Source organism: Pseudonaja textilis, chromosome 9 (assembly GCF_049901715.1).
Source record: "Pseudonaja textilis isolate UNSWEBS1 chromosome 9, rPseTex1.2, whole genome shotgun sequence".
NCBI classification, from domain to species: domain Eukaryota; kingdom Metazoa; phylum Chordata; class Lepidosauria; order Squamata; family Elapidae; genus Pseudonaja; species Pseudonaja textilis.
In genome coordinates, this window is record NC_141998.1 from 7,839,252 (window position 1) to 7,860,323 (window position 21,072).

General features: G+C 36.7%; 1 protein-coding gene across 4 annotated transcripts in view; it reads right to left on the reverse strand.

Annotated features, from left to right (window-relative positions):
• EBF2 (EBF transcription factor 2) overlaps positions 1-21,072 on the reverse strand; it is a 254,295-nt gene that overhangs the window by 64,771 nt on the left and 168,452 nt on the right. For all 4 annotated transcript variants that reach the window (XM_026714962.2, XM_087938878.1, XM_087938876.1 and 1 more), the window contains exon 7: positions 18,368-18,449. In XM_026714962.2, coding sequence (XP_026570747.1) covers positions 18,368-18,449 — 82 coding nt within the window. The remainder of the gene's footprint in view (positions 1-18,367; positions 18,450-21,072) is intronic.

Below are 21,072 nucleotides of genomic sequence, written 5' to 3' on the forward strand. Positions count from 1 at the left end.
AAATATTTACGAGAGGATTTTAAATTGTAACCAAATGTAAACTAAAGAGTGGGTTGTTGCACCTTTGTACAACAGACACAAATCTAACCACCAAACAGACAAAACATTGCCTTCTAAACATCCATGAGGATAGAGATAAATAGCCAACCACATAACATGCTAATATATTTTACATCCAGGTTAAAAATGTATACATTGTAAAGTTTAATTCATAAGAAGCAGAGGAGAAGGAGGGCATTCAGAACTCTCAATGATTTGGCATCAAGGAAGATGCAGTGGGAGGCAAGTTTCATATTTTATCATGTTAGGTAAAATTTAGTTTCCAGTGTGGAAGATAGGTTTAGTAGATGTCCTAATTCTTCTGGTTATATTAATGAAGGATTTCCTTCCCCAGTCTGGAAGTCATATTTAATGTAGAATGTAGCACTATAAATATTTATTTATTAAACAATTTATTATAGCTGCCCAAATCAAACATGGTGACTATGATGTAGGCAGGACGAAGGCCCAAACCCAGTGAAGAGACAGTAAGATCCAATAAAGTTCACTTCTTTATTTGGTGTTACCTAATGGAGCGAAACTTGGACTATACAGCACAGAAAACAAAAAGACTCTCCCTAAATCTTTTTTTAAAATGGTAGATGAAATAAACTTAAAAGATACATGGAGAGAAAGAAATGCTAAAACTAAACAATACACCTTCTATTCAAATAGACGCTTATCATGATCCAGAATAGATATGATATGGATGTCAACAGAATTAATAACTAATATTCAAGAAATAAATATTGAAACAAGTACTTGGGCAGATCACAATCCAATGACAATTAAATGGAAAGGACAAAAAAGAAGATCTAGATGGACGTTAAATAATACTATTTTAAAGGAAAAAGACTTCACACAGTGGATGGAGAAAGAATTGGCTTTTTTCTTTAGAGAAAACAAAAAAGAAGATACATCAGTTCAGAATGTATGGGATACAATGAAGGCATATGTTAGAGGCTTGATAATAGACTATACAAGGAAAAGAAATATTATGAAAAGATTAGCCTCTAAGACCCTAGAGGATGAGTATAAAAGACTTGAAAAAGAGCTACAGAAAATGCCACAGAAAAAGGACATCAAGCTAAAAATGGATATAGTTAAACATAAAATGGGTCAAATAGAAAAAGAAGAAATAGCACAGAAAATTAGAGGTGCTAAACAGAACTACTTTGAAGACACAAACAAACCAGGTAGATGGTTAGCATACAAACTGAGAAAGAATCAAGGAAAATATTGCAATTAACAGATGACCAAAGCCAAGTATGCTATGGTAGTAACGAGAAGAAGGAAATCATTCGAGACTTCTATGGGAAACTATATATGCAAGAGAATATTGATGAGGAAAGAGTTAAACAGTACTTACAGAATGCTAATTTACCTCAGATACCTAAAGAGATAGAAACAATGTTAAAAAGCAATATAACGATGATGAACTTAACTGAAGCACTCAAGAAGCAAAATAATGGAAAGGCACCAGGCCCAGATGGACTTCCAGCAGAATTTTACAAAACATTACAAGAATCGCTGAATCTTCCATTGCTAGAAGTTATGAATGAAATTATGTTAAAGAAGAAGATACCTAAATCATGGTCAGAAGCCTATATTACACTTATTCCAAAAGAGGAGGCTGATCCATTACAAATTAAGAACTATAGACCTATTTCTCTACTAAATGCAGATTATAAAATCTTTGCTTCAATATTGGCAGAAAGACTTAAAAAATATCTAAATAATTTTATTCATCCTGATCAAAATGGATTTCTGCCAAAGAGACAAATTAAAGATAATATGAGAGTAATCTTGGACATCTTGGAAAACTACGAGGCACGTCCTAAAAAACAAATGGCTCTGATATTTCTAGATGCACAGAAGGCATTTGATAATGTGAATTGGCGATTCATGTTATTACTGCTGGAACAGATGGGCTTTGCTAAAAAATTTATTCAAGCAATAGAAGCTATATACTATAAGCAAATGGCAAAGGTAATGATAGAGGGAGAACTGACAGACTCTATCAATATAAGAAAAGGAACAAGACAAGGGTGCCCACTATCACCTTTGTTGTTTGTGTTAACTTTGGAAGTGCTAAACAGAAATATTAGAGATGAAAAGAATATAAAAGGAATGAAAATCAAAAAGGAAGAATTTAAGGTGCAAGCATTTGCAGATGATCTGGTTTTCATCTTAGAAGACCCTCTAGAAACAGCACCAAAATTGATAGAAAAGATAGAGACATATGGAAAGGTGGCTGATTTGAAAATAAATAAAGATAAGACAAAGATCTTGACAAAGAATATGCTATTAAGACAAAAGGAAGAACTGGCAGACCTATTGAAAATTCAGGTCACGAATAAGATCAAGTACCTGGGGATATATTTGACAGCAAGATGTAGTTCACTAAAAGAGAATCATTATATCAAACTTAAACAGCAGATAGCACTAGATCTGGCGAAATGGGAAAATTTACAACTGTCAATAGGGAGAATTTCAACAATCAAGATGAATATATTACCCAGAATTTTATATTTGTTTCAAACAATTCCAGTTAGGCTTGGAAAAGATAACTTTGAAGATTTAAATAAAATTGTGTTGAAATATATATGACAAGGTAAGAAAGCGAGAATAAAATTAAAACTTTTGTAAGATGCTAGAATTAGAGGAGGATTTGGTTTGCCTAATTGGGAGTTGTATTATCAAGCTACAAATCTGATGTGGGTTAAGGAATGGATAACACTAAGAAATACTAGATTGTTGAAATTAGAAGGACATGATTTGTTGTTGGGGTGGCATGCTTTTTTATGGTATAAAGGAACTAAAACACAGGGGTATTTTAGAAGACATTATATACGGGAGTCTCTGTGGTTAACTGGGAGAAGATTAAAAGACAATGTTATTTGAAAATTCCACTCTGGCTATTGACTATTGAAGCATTTTCTTATCCTATAATATACAAAAAGGAACAAACAGTTAGATATGGTGAAATATTGAATGAAAAGGGTGAATGCAAATCTATACAAAAACTAGAAGAACAAGGTATAAAGATGAATTGGTTTTCATATGTGCAAATACATTCAAGGTATGATAAAGATTCTAAAATGGAAGGTTTCTATGATAAATTGACTGATTTAGATAAGATTTTGACAGGTACTGATGAAAAGATGATTTAAAAATTGTATGGATATTTATTAGAAATTAAACTAGAAGAACAAGTTAAAGAAACTATGATTGCTTAGGGGAAGAATTTTGGATATGGGATTGATTTAGAGAAATGGCAAAAATTGTGGTCTCAAAATGATAAAATGACAATGTCAACAGCATATAAAGAAAATTTGTATAAGATGTTTTACAGGTGGCATTTTCCCCAACAAGAATAGCAAGAATGTTCAAGAATAAATCCGAAAAATGTTGGAAATGTCATCAGACACCTGGCTCATATTAACATATGTGGTGGACTTGTGCGGATGCTAAAAAATACTGGACTAAAATCCACATGTGGTTGGAAAAAATGACAAAAAAACATATAGACTTGAAACCTGAGATATTTTTATTGGGAATTTTACCTGAAATATATAGTAAAGATTTGAAATATCTGATTGTAAATGTATTAACAGCGGCTAGGATTGTATTTGCCAAAAACTGGAAAAATGAGAAAACACCATCACAGGAGGAAATCATTAAGAAAATATTGGAATGTGCTGAAATGAGTAGATTGACATTTGAAATTAGAGAACAAGAGGATAAACAATTTTATAAAATTTGGGATCTATTCTATCAATGGTTAGACAATAAAATACAGTCATGACTTTTAGAAAATAATAAATATATAAAGATGTACTTCTTTCTTATTATATCTACAAAATGATTTTAGGATAGATTTGGGGTGATAATATGAACTGTTATAAAACAAACTAAGTAAATTATGATTATCTTATAAAACATGAATGAATAAAAGTATAGTCAAATGATTGGTTAATAATGATACTGTTATTTAATTTTTGATTGAAAATATGAGATTATATGCAATATAATTGTAATTGAAGAGTACGAAATGGAAGCACAAAACAATTTGTAAACCAACCGGCACACTGTATGTATACATATGGAAGATGGCTTAATGTTTTTATGTTTTGTTTGTTTATGTTTGTTTTTAAAAACCAATAAAAACTTAAATTAAAAAAAGAAAAGAAAAGGTAACAGAATGCTATTCAACCAAGCCAGAAACATATTAACAAGAGAGATCAGAGCAGCAAAAAGAAGCTACTCTGAAAAGTTAAGGAATCAATTTTCAACAAATGAACCAGCAAACATGTGGAAAATTCTTAAAAACATCACTGTCTTCAGCAAACCTCCTTCCCAGGCAGAACGAAATCAACAACTAGCAGATAACTTGAATGTGTTTTACTGCAGGTTTGAAAAGAAACTACAGCCACCTATCTCCACAACCCACATCTCAAACACACCAACAACAGCCAAGCCTCCAACAACTGGCCTGAATCCATTGGGCTCACAATCTCTGGTGATCACAGAAAAAGAAGTACAAGCTCTATTACACACAGAAGCCAGGAAAAGTACCAGGGCCTGACAAGATAACTCCTTCTGGCTTAAAAGTCTGTGCTGACCAATTGGCTCCCATCTTCTCCTGAATCTTCAATAGATCACTAGAGATGTGCTATGTTCCTTCCTGCTTCAAATGTTCTACCATCATCCCAGTGCCAAAGAAGCCCTCCATCAAGGAACTGAATGACGACAGACCAGTTGCTCTAACATCTGTAGTTATGAAAATCTTTGAAAGGCTTGTGCTGTCCCACCTGAAAACCATTACGGATCCACTGTTAGATCCCATGCAGTTTGCATACTGAGCAAATAGATCAACAGATTATGCAGTTAACATGGCTCTGCATTACATCTTACAACACCTTGAATCTCCAAATACCTACGCAAGGGTCCTCTTTGTAGACTTCAGTTCAGCATTCAATACCATCATTCCAGACACTCTTCTAAGTAAATTAATCCAATACACTTGTAATTGGATCATAAGCTTCCTAACAGACAGGAAGCAGCAGGTGAAGCTAGGCAGAATCACATCTGATACCTGTACAATCAGCACAGGGGACCCCCCAAGGCTGTGTACTATCTCCACTTTTCCTTTCCTTAGGTACCAATGACTGCATCTCAAATGATCCATCTGATAAAATACTGAAGTTTGCTGATGACACAACAGTGATTGGTCTCATTCGAGACAACGATGAATCTGCATGCAGACAGGAGGTTATACAACTTGCCTTGTGGTGTAACCAGAACAATCTGGAACTGAACACACTCAAAACCATAGAAATGGTGGTAGACTTCCTATACTACCATCTCTTACAATACTAGCCAACACAGTATCAACAGTAGAGACCTTCAAATTTCTAGGTTCTACTATATCACATGACCTAAAATGGACACCTAACATCAAAAACATCATCAAAAAAACACAACGAAGAATGTTCTTTCTGCACCAACTCAGAAAGCTGAAACTGCCCAAGGAGCTGCTGATACAGTTCTACAGAGGAATGATTGAGTCGATCATCTGCACCTTTATAACTGTCTGGTTTGGTTCTGCAACCCAACAGGATAGACACAGATTTCAGAGAGTAATTAGGACTGCAGAGAAAACAATTACTATCCACCTGCCTTCAACTGAGAACCTGTATACTGCATGAGTAAAAAAGAGGGCTGTGAAAATATTTACAGACCCCTCACACCCCAAACATAAACTGTTTCAATTCCTTCCCTCAAAACGACGCTATAGAGCACTGCACACCAGAACAACTAGACACAAGAACAGTTTTTTCCCAAATGCCATCACTCTGCCAAACAAATAATTCCCTCAACACTGTTCAACTATTTACAAAGTGTACACTCCTATTACTGTTAATCTTCTTACCACTCATTATCACTCATTCCCTCCCACTTGACTGTTTCCTAGTAAGATTTGATTGTTGATTGTACCCTATGACTATCATTAAGTGTTATACGTTATGATTCTTGATTCTTAACAAATGTACCTTTTCTTTATGTATGCTGAGAGTATTTACACCAAGACCAATTCCTTGTGTGTCCAATCACACATGGCCAATAAAGTATTCTATTCTATTCTATTCTAAAGGCTCTGGACCTCTTTCTGAAGGTCCAGCAAAATACTCCCACTCCTGCAGGAAATCAGAAGTCAGGATAAAGTTCAAAAGCACGGGAGTGTACTCCGTGCAACCCATACTCAAGAATCTGATCTATGAATGGTAAAAGCAAATGGGTGACAGATCAGAGTCAACAGACTTTAAGGAGTGCTGGAGTTAGATCTCTTTTGGTGGTGTATGAGCTTCAGATTGATGGTGTGTTTGACCCTGTCCTCAGGTTCAGCCTGGTCATCTGCTGCTTCAAGTACATACTCCATTACAGCTACTCAGTATCTGTTGTTCAAGGGCTGCTCTGGTTATTAGTCTGCTGATGCACACAGTTCAAAATTTTGATAATGTTTAAATCCTGAAGAATGTAATCTCCAGATACTTTGGCAATGGCCTAAGACAGGCTGCTCGTTCTTTTAAGATCTGATGAGCATTCCCTACTCCATGTCTCAAGAGTGATGGAGGAAAAACCTTCTTGAGGTCTGCATGGTGATAATCCATTCCTTGATGGATTATCTAGGATGGCTCTTTGCCATCATCTATCACTGGCTTTTTGCCAGTGTAGAGATTAGTGTTGTGCAAAATGTTTCAAAGTTTTGGGCCAAAAGAAGACAACTCCTAGTAATGAACAATGTTCCTGAACTATGCTTTTGATATTAGGCCAAGAGTCACAAATTGCTCACTTCTGGATTAGGGCCATAGATCCCTGAGTGTTGGATGTTAAGGAATTTGCCACTAATTATGGCTACAACGTATTTTATTTATGAACTCCAGATACCTTTGGCTGGGTAATTTTGGAAATGGGATGGCAGAAGAATCTTAGACCTGATCTAGCAAGGCAGCTCCATTTGCAAAGGACTTGGCTTTTGATTTCCTTTCACTATGATGAATTGTCACTATAATTAGAGGTGCCTTTAACACTGAGGATTGCAATGGTTGTTTAATCCATGCACATTCTCACTGAATCATTTGCTGAATAGAAAGCATTGCTAAAACAGATATTATAGTTGTGTGTGTGTGTGTGTCTCTCTCTGTGTGTGTTTAAAGGAAGCAGACATTCTTCCATAGTCTCCAACTCCCAAGACCTCCCCTTCCACCAGCCAACAGCTTTCCCCCAGTGAGTATTTCCTGGGTCATGGAGGGTGACCCTTTCCATCTGGAATCAATCAGTCAACTCCTGACAACTTCCTGAAACACCTCATTCCATTTCCTGTTCTCTCCCCCCTTCTCATCACCCCTCCAAGTTAGCTCCACTCTTCAAAACTATAGGCCACAGCAGCTTAATGTTAGAGGGTCAGCCACAGTTAGACTCCAAAACACTACACAAGAAAACCTTTGACCTTCAGAAATCTTTACATCTTAGCTAAACAAATCAAGGTCAATATTTCTTACCATTACCTTGTTAACCATTTAGATACTTTCTCCTTCACTTTTTTTTTTAAATCAGACTCTTTGAATGGCTTATCCATCATGACCACTGGTCCATCCAGGATCATAAAGCATGACATGTCTTTGTTTCCTTTAAAGGCCTTTGAGGTTGGCTTGAAAACCCCAAAGATGGGGATCTCTTTGGATAATTTTGTTACCTTAGTTACTTAAGCTAGCAGAGAAGATGCTTACTGATAACAAACATTGCCATGATGAGGGCTTCTTGACTACAATATTCTCTGTAGCTTCCTAGATATTGGTTCTGGTAAATGTAGTATCTTCCATCAGTGAAGAATAAGTCACTGAAAACATATTATACCCATGCATTCACATGCATTATTTTCTTGGCATTTTCAACTTTTCCAAACTTCTCTCTTATGTCTATAAAGATTCTCAATCATTCAGGTCATGGTTGAACCAAATGTGCTTTTTCAAGAGGCAACTGAACTTTGTTTTTCCTAAAAAAATATTTTGCTCCTTATCCATGAAGTTTCTTCACTTCTGAAGAAGCTTCTTGGATGAGAAGCAAAATGTCTTGAAAGAAAAACAATGAAAGTCCAGTTGCCTCTTCAAAAATGGGATTTATCTCTTATGTTTCATCATGACCCTAGGAAATGGAGCACTTCCTCTTCTCCATCATCGGTATGTCTTTTCAATGACTGCATCTCTTCCAGCAGAGCTTGGCCTTATTGTGGATGAAAACATCAGGGTATCCATTGCAGCCTAAAATAATCTCTTCAGCCCTCCCCCCATATCCACTTTAAATAAAGTGAATTAATTTTAAAAAAGGATTTTAAAATATAGAAATCCCAACAGAACACTTCATCTTTGAAGATATTGACATCCTCACATGAGCTGGTGGCATCCTCGTGTGAGTTGCTGCAGCAATTTGAGCTTACCGAATTCTAGGGTAATCTAGTTTGGGCAATTTCACAAGACTCCAGCAGCCTATATAATATTTAAGATGCCTGGGTCATTGGCCAAAATTGTGTGATACTGCTTGAGGCCTGAGAAAGCTGCCAACTCATGTCCAGCACATGCTCAAAGGCCCCGTTTATGGAAGTGTGCATATTTATACCTTCAGAACAGATGTCTTGTATCAAATCAGACCATTGGTCCATTTCACTCACCAATGTCTAAATTTTGCCTGGAGGCAGCTTCCTGGTCCTCTTAACTGGATAATCTTATTATTGACCAAGAGGAGATTCTGCATGTGCCATAACTAGACCAAGTTATGTCTCCTCCTTAGATTAAAGTAACCAGGGTTTCATTTTAAATTCTAGAGTCCCAAACCCCATCCAACTTTCCCCTGACATTCCTCAACTCCTCGAGTCTTCTTGTGTAAAAGAAGCCAGTCTTTTTCTTTTTATCCTCACGTTGCTGAAATGTTTCTTTCAAATTTCTCCTGGTTTTGTTTTTGAACTTAGTAATGAACATTGGAGGTTATCTTTTAAAAAGAATAAACTTTCTGATTTATAACAGGGAACATCAGCAAGAATCATCATCCACTCAAGGGAGTCTTTATTTTATATATAATATTGGAAACAGTGCACAAAAATTCATATATTAAGCAAATTGCTTATGAGAATACAGGCAGATTTTCTTTAAAGAAATACATTTGATGGAATGGAATAATATGAAGGTCACCATATCCCTGCCTGCATTCCTAATAATCTCACTAAGGCACTTGGAAAAGAACATATTATTTTATTTTATTTCAATAATGTCATATTGCAATAGTATTCCATATTATAACTTTTCTCAAATATACTCTTAACTAACAAAAGACTTCCTTCTCTTTCTTTTAATTTTCAGACTGAAAATTCTCTGCCAAATCTAGAGAGCTTCTCAGATGCAGAAATCATTCTCTTGTATTTTTAGTTGGTGCAGACATTCACTAATTTAATTTGAACCCAACTAGCTGAATTTTCGGATGGATGGATGGATGGATGGATGGATGGATGGATAAGCAATTGCCCCAGCAGTTATTGACAGTAAGTGTATTATAAAACTATTTCCTTACAAATGTACATATCCTAAGAGAAGATACCTTATTGCTTGTGTTAAGTGCATCAAATTTGATGCAATAAATTTGCTCCCTGCCATAACTCAAAGAAAAGTCCTTTTAAAATTTCACCACTTTCAGCAATTTCTGAGGTTTTTCTTCATTTGCTATCTCTGGGGAGCAAAAACAGTCCACTTTTCTGGAACTGCCTTGATATTTCCCAACTTTTCTATGGGAGATGGTTATTTTTATCTTCTTTGGAATAATACTAAATCAGGGGATTTTAGATAAAGAGGGGGGGGGACCATGTTGCTAAAGCAGTTGCTGTCATTGCCATTTGCAAGGACTTGAGCTGAAATCATTGCACTGTAGTGAACACCAGAAGAGAGAAAGACAATTCCTCTTTCATCTGGAAAAAAATGGTCAACTTATTCTCCTCATTCTGAATGAGAAACTTTGCATACAACCCTACTTCCAAAGGTGGGGGTAATGTCATCCAACATCTGGAAGCAATATAAAATGCCCAATGTACATTCTTCTTTATAGCTGTACAGTTACACTAATGTGATTTTCTACTTGAGCTAAAGTGATATATATTCAATGTAAGTAGGAGAAAAACGACCCAGAGCAGTTCCTTTCTGCTCCCTTTCTCCCCGTTTTTTCCGGCAAATTTCCCAGAGATATTAGTAAGGATTCTGCTGTTAGGTGGAAGAGATAAAATGAAGGATAAATTGCCTTTATGAGTGTGTACGGATTAGTTAATAAGGATTAGCTCATCTTTAACACTATTCATTTGGAGGATATACAATGGGTGAGGTTAAATCATGGTCAAAAGAGAATGGAATTCAAAGGCCTGACTAGATGTAATTCCAGTTCCTCCCAAATCTGAAAGTAGTAATTTATTAATTGTGGACAACATTCAGTAACAATTATGATAAAAGGAAATTATTGGCTTATGTAAAAAAAAAATGAGGTGCTGTTAGATTTTGGAAAGCCCATGATCATGATGGTCTTTGGTAGAACCTGATGTACAATAGCTTCATTTCAAATTCTGATGGCACTTTGACTTCATCCCATATCACAGAATCCAACTATCCTTAAAAATATTTTTTAATATGAGAGTTTTCCTTTTCATTGTTTTCAAGTGCAGAGAAATTAGTATTTTAGCCCTTGTTGAATCAAATTTGCACATCCTGGATAAAGTATCTGTCTTTGTACTAGATTCTAAATTATGAACTAATGCCAGTGTTATGGATTCTTCCCAGTGTATAATAGCTAAAACTAGGGACACAGTTCAATCCATCATTTACTGTTGCAGTTCTCAGCATTCTCGTAAATACTAGCTCCTTTCACTCAAATATTTTTTATTCTATATTGAGTAGGCAATTAAAGCAGGGATATCAAACTTTTTGAGAGTTGGGAGTTCCTCTTTGTCTTCTATGTGCTACAATCCCCTCTCAACCTTCTTCCTTCCAAGATGAGATCCTACTACTATAAAGTTTATATGAATTTTTAAGTGCTAGGACAGCAAGAAATATACTGGATCTGTCCCCAAGTTAGATGACACAATTGTCTCATCTAGGTCTTCTCATCTCTCCAACCCTGTTAAGATTTACATATTTATGATACCTGGGAATACATTGTGGGATTCTTTCTCCAGAATCTATGAAACTTCCTGGATTATAAGCTTTATTCGCAGGCATGATATGTGGTGTGGAAAGTGGAAAGCTGTGCTTCTTCTTCATATATGTCAACCTTTTTTTTCAGGCACACAAATTGCCCTTTCAGAGGATGCTATAAAGAGGCATGGCAAAAACTCTGACCTAAAACAATATAGCAATTGGAATGTTATACTAGGACTTGGATCTAACTCAGCTTTGTCAAAAATTCATTTGGTCCAGATCCAACTAAATTATGATCTGGGACTTGGGGAATGTAATGGCATGGTGAAAGTATAATGTTTATTATATTGAAGTTTTTGGGGGAAAAGATAGACCATGTTTAAGAGGTTAGGAGTATAACATAGCCTCTTGACCTCTTGAAGAATGTCATGAATGATGAGTAATGTTCTTAGAAGAGACAAGGAAATATCTGGAAAGTCAAAGACCGCCAGATGAATTTTTTTCTCATTTCTATTCTTAAAAACCAAAATCTCTGAAAAATATGCGGAACTCATGCCCAAGAAATGCAATCATTTTGTCACAAATTTGGGTAAACTTGAGATGCTGGAAATTAAATACTGCTCATATGCTGTGGTTTGCTCATCCCGATATAAATATTTACAATTTGCTAAAAAGAGTTTTTCTTCTTTTACTTCATTTAGCAATAAAGGCTATTCCATGTTCTGGCTCCTATTAAGTTCTGGGTCAAAGGCTGAACATTTTTGACTTTTCTAAAATTTGTTTACAAATTGATTTCAGTTTCAGCAATTTCCTATCTGACTGCTGAGATGTATGCAAAGCAGATGGTCTTAAGGACTGAAAGGAGAGGATGTAGACCCTTGGCCAAAGCAAAACAGTTGGGGATGGAGTAAGTATATTGAGGGGGGGAAACTAACTAAGAAACCAATTTGAATAGCCCAATGTAAGAAAGTTAGGAACATCTTTGAAATAGTCTCTACTAAGGAAGTGTGAAATGTGAAACTCTTCAGATATTGTCTATGGAGATTCTCAGTCATCCATGGTTATCCCAAAGGTGCTTTTTTCAAGAGGCAACTGGACTTTCTGTTTTTTTCTTTGAAGATGTTTCTCTTCTCATCCAAGAAGCTTCTTCAGCAGAGCAGAAGAGCAGAGCTGAAGAAGCTTCTTGGATGAGAAGCAAAACGTCTTCAAGGAAAAACCAGAAAGTCCAGTTGCCTCTTGAAAAAAGCAACTTTGGGACTCTTCAGATATTGTTGAACACAAGTAGTTCTTGACTTTTGACTATTCATTTAACAAGGTACATTGTACAAAGGTACAATGGCCTTGGGAAAAAAATAACTTACAACCTGCCATTGAAGTTAAAACCACTGCACTACCCCAACGGTCACATAATCAGGTATTTGGCAACTGGTTCACATTTGTGACCATTGTAGCATCTTGCTGTCAGTAATCGTGATTTGTGACCTTCCCAACCAGCTTCCAACATATAAACTCAACCGAGGAAGCCAGATTCACTTAACAACCATGTGATTTGCTTAACCGACTGATAAAAATGGTTGTAAAATTGGGTCCGCTCATATGATGATTTGCTTAATAAGAGTGTGAGAGTGATCAGAAAACTGATCCTAACTAGAGTTATAAATGAAGGACTATCCCAGCATCCTTAGACAGTATAGCTGACAGAGAAGAATGATGGACCCCTTGGTCTTACAATATTTAAAGGCATATCCCACATGTGGTGTGAGAAAGTGATGGGATTTATGAACAGCTGACTGATATGGTGGGCCACTGAGGCAGGACAAGAAATAACGGATGGAAACTAATCAAGGAGAAAAGCAAACTGGAATTAAGGAGAAACTTCCTAACAGTGAGGACAATTAACCAGTGGAACAGCTTGCCACCAGAAATTGTGGGCGCTCCAACAATGGAGGCTTTTAAGAAGAAACTGGATAGTCACTTGTCTGAAATGGTATAGGTGGTATCTGAAATGGTATCCTGCTTGAGCCGGGGGTTGGACTAGAAGATCTCCAAGGTCCTTTCCAGCTCTATTATGATTGATTGAGTTTGAGAGGACTGTATCTCAAGATGTGGCCTCAAAACTCCACATGGACTCTGCCTGTCCAGCAGAGGTTATATTCAGCAGGTTCTGACCAGTTCTGGAGAACCAGTAGCAGAAATTTTGAGTAGTTCAGAGAACTGGCAAATACCGCCTCTGACTGGAGATTTTACAGTGTCCTTCCCCTGCCACACCCAAGCCACACTCACAGAATTGGTAGTAAAAAAAAATTGAATCTCACCACTGCTGTCCAGGATATTTTCTAACTCAAGAAATATGAACTCAGCATCAGGGAGTTATGTACTTCCTGTACTGAATGAAGTTTGCTGGAATGAGAAGGCCTTCCTGAGCAATGGTTTCTTTTTCAATCCTTAGTTATTCTTTGGGCTTGGGTTATGTTTTAGTTCATAATCCCATCCCTCATCTGGCTCAATTTATAACTCATAATTTTGTGGCCTTGGCCTGGCTGGTGGGGCTGTTACTGTTTTTCAACCTATCTGGTCCCAGTAAACATGACAGCATGCATATCATCATTGATATACTTAGCTGCTGTGAAAAGACAGTGTTTTAAATAATTCAGGATTAAATCCATCAGCTAATATGAAGCAAAAAAGGAAAAAGTTGCATGCATCAATGCCCATAAATCATCAGTTTGTGTGAACAATCCAAACAAATTGCAACATTTATTCCAGAATTCCAGATTATTTCATCTGTATCAAATCTGTCCAGACAATTATTACTTTTCCCTTTGTTCTGAAATTTGTCTGCACAGAAGCACATTAGAAAAATATTTATTTTTAAAAAAAAAGTTTTTAAGCTCAAGATTTATCTCTTGTCATTCTACTGGTAGGTTATTCAACCTGGCTAAAAGATCCATTAGAATACATTGCATCTAACTAGAGATTAATGAAATAATTTGCATAACTTGTTCTCCTTCCAAATTACAATCAGGAAGGAGAAAAGGGACAAATGTTTTAAGATAGTGGCAAGATATTCTCTTGCAAACCATATACAGATAATCCTTGACTTACAACCATTCGTTTAGTGGCCATTTGAAGTTATAATGGCAATGAAAAGAAGTGACTTATGACCTTTCCTCACACTTATGACCATTGCAGCATCCCCACTGTCATGTGATAAAAATGTGGGCATTTAGTAACCAGGATATATTTATGATGGTCGTATGGTAGCCATTTGTGACCTTCCCAGCTAGCTACTGACAAGCAAAGCTAATGGAAAAAGCTGGAATTGCTTAACAACTGCAGTGGCTGTGAAAAAAAATGGCTGTGAAAAAAAAAGACTGTAAAATCAGCTGCAACTTACTTAACAACCATCCTGCTTAGCAATGGAAATTCTGGTCCAAATTGTGGTCGTATGTTGAGGACTGCCTGTATGTACTTCAATGTGCACTAATAGCAATAGCACTTAGACTTATATACCTGTTTACAGTGCTTTACAGCCCTCTCTAAGCAGTTTTACAGAGTCAGCCTCTTGCCCCCAACAATTTGGGTCCTCATTTTACCCACTTTGGAAGGATGGAAGGCTGAGTCAACCTTGAGCCTGGTGGGATTTGAACTGCCAAATTTCAGGCAGCTGGCAGTCAGCAGACGTAGCCTGCAGTTCTGCACTTTAACCACTGTGCCACCGAGAGTCTTTGATGGACAAAATTCCACGTGCAGAAAAGCATCTGCAGTCAGATACACATGTAGATGATATGTTCAGAATTTCTGGAAATCTTTGGGGGAGTTTATTTATTCTGCTGCTATCAAGCTCAAATGAAGTCTTTTTTTTAAAAAAAACAGGTTAATTCTTTGGACATGAAATTTTGATTTGAAATTTGGACATGTGACCTATTCTCAGGAGGAAGTTGCACATTATCGGCAAGCTGACACATCCACACCCAAACCCTTAAGATCTGAGAGCTAGATTGTTTTAACATAAACATATATAATGTGTGCATGTCTTTCTCTCTCTTTCTGCACGGATATATATACACTGTAAAGCATTGAAAATAAACTAGCTCTGAAATTAACTCCACCCAATCATTTTATTTTACACTATTATGAAAGCAGCTTCATTCAAGCAAGAGTCTAATTATCCGTCTCTTCAGCTCTGATGCAATCCATATCTTTCATTGGATCTGGGTCATATCATTTCTCGGACTGACAAGTGTCCTCGGTAACCTGAAGCAAAACCATTAAACATCTTATTTGTTTTTGTTGATGCTGAGGGCTGGTCCTGGGATGAAAGGTAACAGTTTTAGAGTGCAGAAGGCATAACGATCCTTCAGGGGGGTATTCATGTTATAAAAACACTTGACCCTGTTTGAAAGGCTGACTGGTACCTCTCAGATCTTCAGATTAAAAGCTGTTTAATATTTGTCCACTTTATGCCGAAGAACAACATGCAAACTGTTATGTAGTCAAAATCACAGCATCCATGAAGAAGGAGGTGATAGCAGAATTAGGGGATATCAAAGTTCTTAAAGGAAATATTTATATATTTAAGATATAAACTTAACATATACCTCTCCAAACTTGATTGCAGAAAGTACAACTTCAGCAACAGAGAGGTCAATGCCTGGAACACACTACCTGACTCTGTTGTCACATCCCCAAATCCACACTCCTTTTCCCTCAAACTAACCACTGTTGACCTCACCCCCTTCCTAAGAGGTCTGTAAGGGGCATGCATAAGCGCACAATTGTGCCTACCGTCCCTGTCCTATTGTCCCCAATTATTTGTACCCATTTTATATATTTATACTTATGCTTATTATCTTGTAAACTATTGACAAATAAATAAAATAAATATCTAGTTTAATGAAAAGAAGGGCTGATGGGGGGGGGGGATGTGACAAGATAGCAGGGTTCCAATATTTGTGCAGTTGGAAGAGAGGGTCAACCTATTCACCAAAACATATGAAGACAGGAAAAGAAGCAACGGATGGAAAGTACTCAAGGAGAGAACCATTTCCTAAAAATGACAGCAATTAATCAGTGTGACTAAAACACTCATTCACAGTCACAGCCAAGGAACTTATGGCCATTATCCTCGAATGCCATGTGAACCCAGGAAAAGACATGGTTCTTTATGGCACTGCAGAAAATGCTCTAGCCATAGTTCCATAGTGCCAAAGCTATTTTGGAAACTGAATCCAAAGTATTGGACAGCCCTACTAGCATGGACTCTTCTGCTTTCCCCAGAGACAAAATGAAACTTCAGGAAAGAGGACAAACAACTGCGTAAATTATTCAAATCTAGCTTTTCTACGGAGAGACAGCTTTAAAAATTAAGGCTTCACAAATCATTGAGCTGATATTTCAATTGGATAAAAGTTGCGTTCTCCTTGACCATAAAAGCCCCTTTCAACTGGTAGTGTTAGAAGAGGCCTTGTGTGTATATCTGTGTTTATGTGTGTTTCTATGCAAGTGAAGCAAATTGTGATACTTTCTGGTGTTTCACTGAAATACAATATAGCACAACCAACTTCTAAAAGCCTGGTAGAAATTTTCTTTCTTTTTTTTGTAAAAAGTTTTATTTTTATTTTTTGACAACAAACATGAACAAACATGAACACAAAACAACAAATAAAACCTTCTTTCATTTGTACAGTGTGTTGGTTGGTACATATTTCTTGTGCACAATATCTCTGATAGAAATTTTCATATCACTGACCTATATAAACATTGCAGATTTCTGCGCAATTTTTGGTGGATTTTTCTGGTTTTTAATATTTACTTCCAGTTTCCCTTTTTAAAAAAGTGTCCATTGGGGAAAACAGACTTACTTAATAATCACAATGTTCACTTAACAACCACTGAAAGAAAAGTTATGGAATTGGGAGCAGTCGAATGTTAACATGCTTAACCACTTAACCACCTCCATAAGTTATGACTGTAATTCCACAGAATGGAACAACTTGCCACAGGCAACTCATCGTGGCTAACTCATCATGGGCTGTGAGACAATTTAACAATTCTATTTATTTAAAATAAATAAAAATTTGTTTTAATTTTTGCCATTCACATTTCATCCTGTCCCTCCTTTTTTAATGATTCTATTCCATCATTTCTTTGATATTAGTGTAATTCTTGTCCTGCGATGAGTTGTCCTGTGATGAGTTAGTCATGGCGAGTCATCCCACAGTGAGTTGGCTGTGACAAATTGGCCATGGTGAGTTGGCCATGGCAAATTGTCATAATTCCAGGCTGAATTACAGTTGTAAATTGAGGAATACCTGCATCAAGCATTGATAACCAGACTGGGGAAAAAGAGTTCAGTACCATTTATAGTGAGAAGGTGGGGGGAATCACTGCAAAAGTCTTATATCTGTGTCACCAGGCAGAAGCAATTAAGAGGTCAAAGAGAGAGAGAAATAAATAAGATTTAGTGCCTACATCCCTTCAACCTTCTTCCCCATCCGCTTTGCCTCCCTTCACAAGGTTTGCAACCAGAACCCTTCATTTCCTCTTGTGTTTCTATTAGCCAGTATTTTCAATTCATCAGCATCAGCTATGATGAAATTGGTGGCAGATATTCCTCAAAAGCAGCTGGGACTCTCCCATGAGTCTACTTGCTTTCGCTAGGGAGAGTTCTTAAAGTGACTAGGGCTGGAATAGCTACAGGTGAGAACAAACCTAAACTGAGTGTTGTGGAAGGTATACAACTTCGTGGTGCATTAAGAAGGATATTTTGAAAAAAAGTGTGGAAGGATCTGAGGTTCCTGTATGCAGTTACATGTGGGCATCTCACTTTGGAGTGTCAAATCAGGTACACATCTCCAGTTGGTGCGATGCCTCTTGGGGATTTTCCTCCTCCCAAAATGGGAGTAAGCAAGGATTGAACATGATAAACACGGAGAACAAAAACCTTCCACAATCTATGATGGAGGTTATCATTTACTGTCATCTCGTTTATTACCTGCAGCGTCAGTGATGAGCAACAGAGAGATACTGCCGGGAAGGAAAAAAAACCCCCAAAACAGACAACTTACTTACTTAACAGCTGATCCCACATCGCTTACCTGGAATCGTCGCATATCTCGAGGGTTTCCTGCAGTCTTCAAACAGTTCTGGTTGCACTTGAGGAAGAATTTTAAGAAGAATCTGCAAGGGGAGAAAAGAGAAGGGACTTGACACCTTCCGTTTTTAAGAAATTAAAGTCTGATATCATTTAGTTGCTTTGTGCCAATGTGTTTGTGCCCTGTGGCTGGAACCATCAGGGGGATCTCAACTGCCTGTCGAAAAGGAAACTGTCAATTAAAACAGATTAAAATGACATTTCTGGCTGCATCCATAAAGCAAGATCTGAAATGTTCGGGAATCAGAGATTCTTCCAAGCTTTGTCACCCTGAAGCCATATAAGGAAAGATAGAAAGAACACAAACAGAATGAATTTATATATGCAAATATGCAGTCAGAAGCGCAGCAAACATCTCATTTCCTTTTCCCTGAGTGTAAAGGACATTCAGACATTACTCTGTAGGAAAACTGACTTCCTCTGGGAAGGTCCACACCGAAGCTAGAACTCCATCAGGATATACGTTTATCTTAACGATAGAGACGTTTTCAGGGGTGCAGCTCAGTTGTAGAGCTCTTTGTGGGGTGAGAAGAAAGTGAAAAATCTATTTACAAAGTTCAGTTCCCTCAAGTTAAGATCTGAAACTGGCCATAGAATTGAATTTGATTATGTTTACTTTCATGTTTTTCTCAAAAAAATATTTCTGTTCTGTAAGATTTTCACATTAATGCACATATTTGTAAGAAATCTAAACAAAAACTGCCTGTATGTTTGACACCATTTCTCCAAATGTGCATTTTTTTCCTCTTTGCTTCTTTTGTTTTTCAAATACACCAATCCAACATTTTGTAGAACAGGTTCATATTTCCTTTCGCCGCCTCATGTATCCTCATTTTTGTACTTTCCCTAATTTTGACAACATTTCCTCCTAATTTATAGGCATTCCCCACATTCTCTCTGACTTCCAGCCCATGCATATTCTGGAAAATATGCCTTTCTTCCTTTTGTGAGCTTCATAAAATTTAGCAAAGGAGCATGCATAATGCAAAGGAAAGATAACATGAAGAAAAATCAATGACATCCAAAAGCTACTATGGTTGGGATGTTGAGTGCCCGTCAGGGACAAAGGGTTAAACTTCTACCGAGTGTATTATGTTCATTATGTAGCCTTGGGCAAATCTCTGCATTTCACTTTAAGGCATTTTACAAAACTTCTGGGAATTTAAATTATAGAAATTCATACATCAGTTGCTCACAGAGCCTTCAGCCCACATATATTCTAGAGGGTTGCCTTATTTTGTGCTGTAAGGCAACATTTATAATACTCTTTTAATTTTATCTTCTTGATTCTACTATTGTTGGAAATTGATACATGGTATTCTCAAGTCTATCCCTAAATGTCTATCGAGATTGTCAATCACCCAGGTCATGGTTGTTCCTGAAGAAGTTTTTTTGGGATGAGAAATGGAATATTTTTAAGGAAAAAAACAAGGAAATCCAGTTGCCTTTTGGAAAAGCACTTTTAGGTCAGGTCCAAGTCTTTAAATATCATAATACCATCTGTATGCATGCAACTTTATTGTGTTGGTTGAATATTCATGCAAGGGGATGCAAATTTGTGATGTGGGAATTAGGGTGTGGTTCTGCTTAAGAGCTAATATGTTGGATTAAGATAGATGAATCCTAGATTAAAATTCCCATCAGGAAAGTGATAAGCTTCTATTAGGTCAGGTATTATTTTTGGCCAAATAAGTGGAATTGTGGTAGGATAAATATGAGTGGAATCAGTCTTAAGAGATGGTGGCATCTGGCCAAATTTGTCTAGGCTAAAAAAAACAACCTGATGGTTTAGACTTGGTTAGTACTTAGATAAGAAATCTCCAAGAAATGCAGAAGGAGGAAGGAGTAGTAGTAGTAATAGTAGCAGCAGTAGTAGTGGTAGTGGTAGTAGCAGTGGATACATTATTGGAGTCACTGAAGATTAAGGTTTAATTGAAGAATAAAATAAAAATATACTAATAAATATGAAGAGGAATGTTGTTATACAACATATTTGTTTTCATCGGGTGAAGCATCAATAGTCGGACATTTGAAAGTTAGCTGAAGGTGTTTTCACATGCCCAAGCTAATCAGTCTTAAAATATTTTATGACTTCTTTAGTTCATACAACTGCCTCCATGCTCTTAAATTTTTAACCTTTGTTTCTAGTCCATTTATTTGAACTTAATTTAAATTTTATTATAAGCGTTTTACTTTTTCTAATGGTACTTATACTTTATGGCCTACTGCCTAGAGAATATTTGTTCTGAGTAGGAAGAAGGTACTGTAAATCAAGGGTAGGTGAGTTAGCACAGAGGCCCTCGGCCAATTTAGTTCTTGAGCAAATTCCAAGCTTTTTGAGAGGAGCTTAAAATCCTTGGTAAGGGTTCTGTGTCTACTGCTTGAAAAAGAAGATAGAGAGAGTAGGAAAGAAAGAAAAATGGGAAAGTCAGAAATAGACAGACATCTCTGTCTCCCTCTCTCCCTCTACTTTACAGTCCTCAGCAGAAACAACACTGTCCACTGTTGCTGTAAATAAAAGTCATATAAAAGAAACATATTAGTTCTATGTTATTTCATTTACTCATGTTTTACAAGAGAAAAGCCCACTTTACTACTCTGGAATCCTCTCGGTAGTAAATGTTCCAAAAAAGAACAGATGAAGACAAG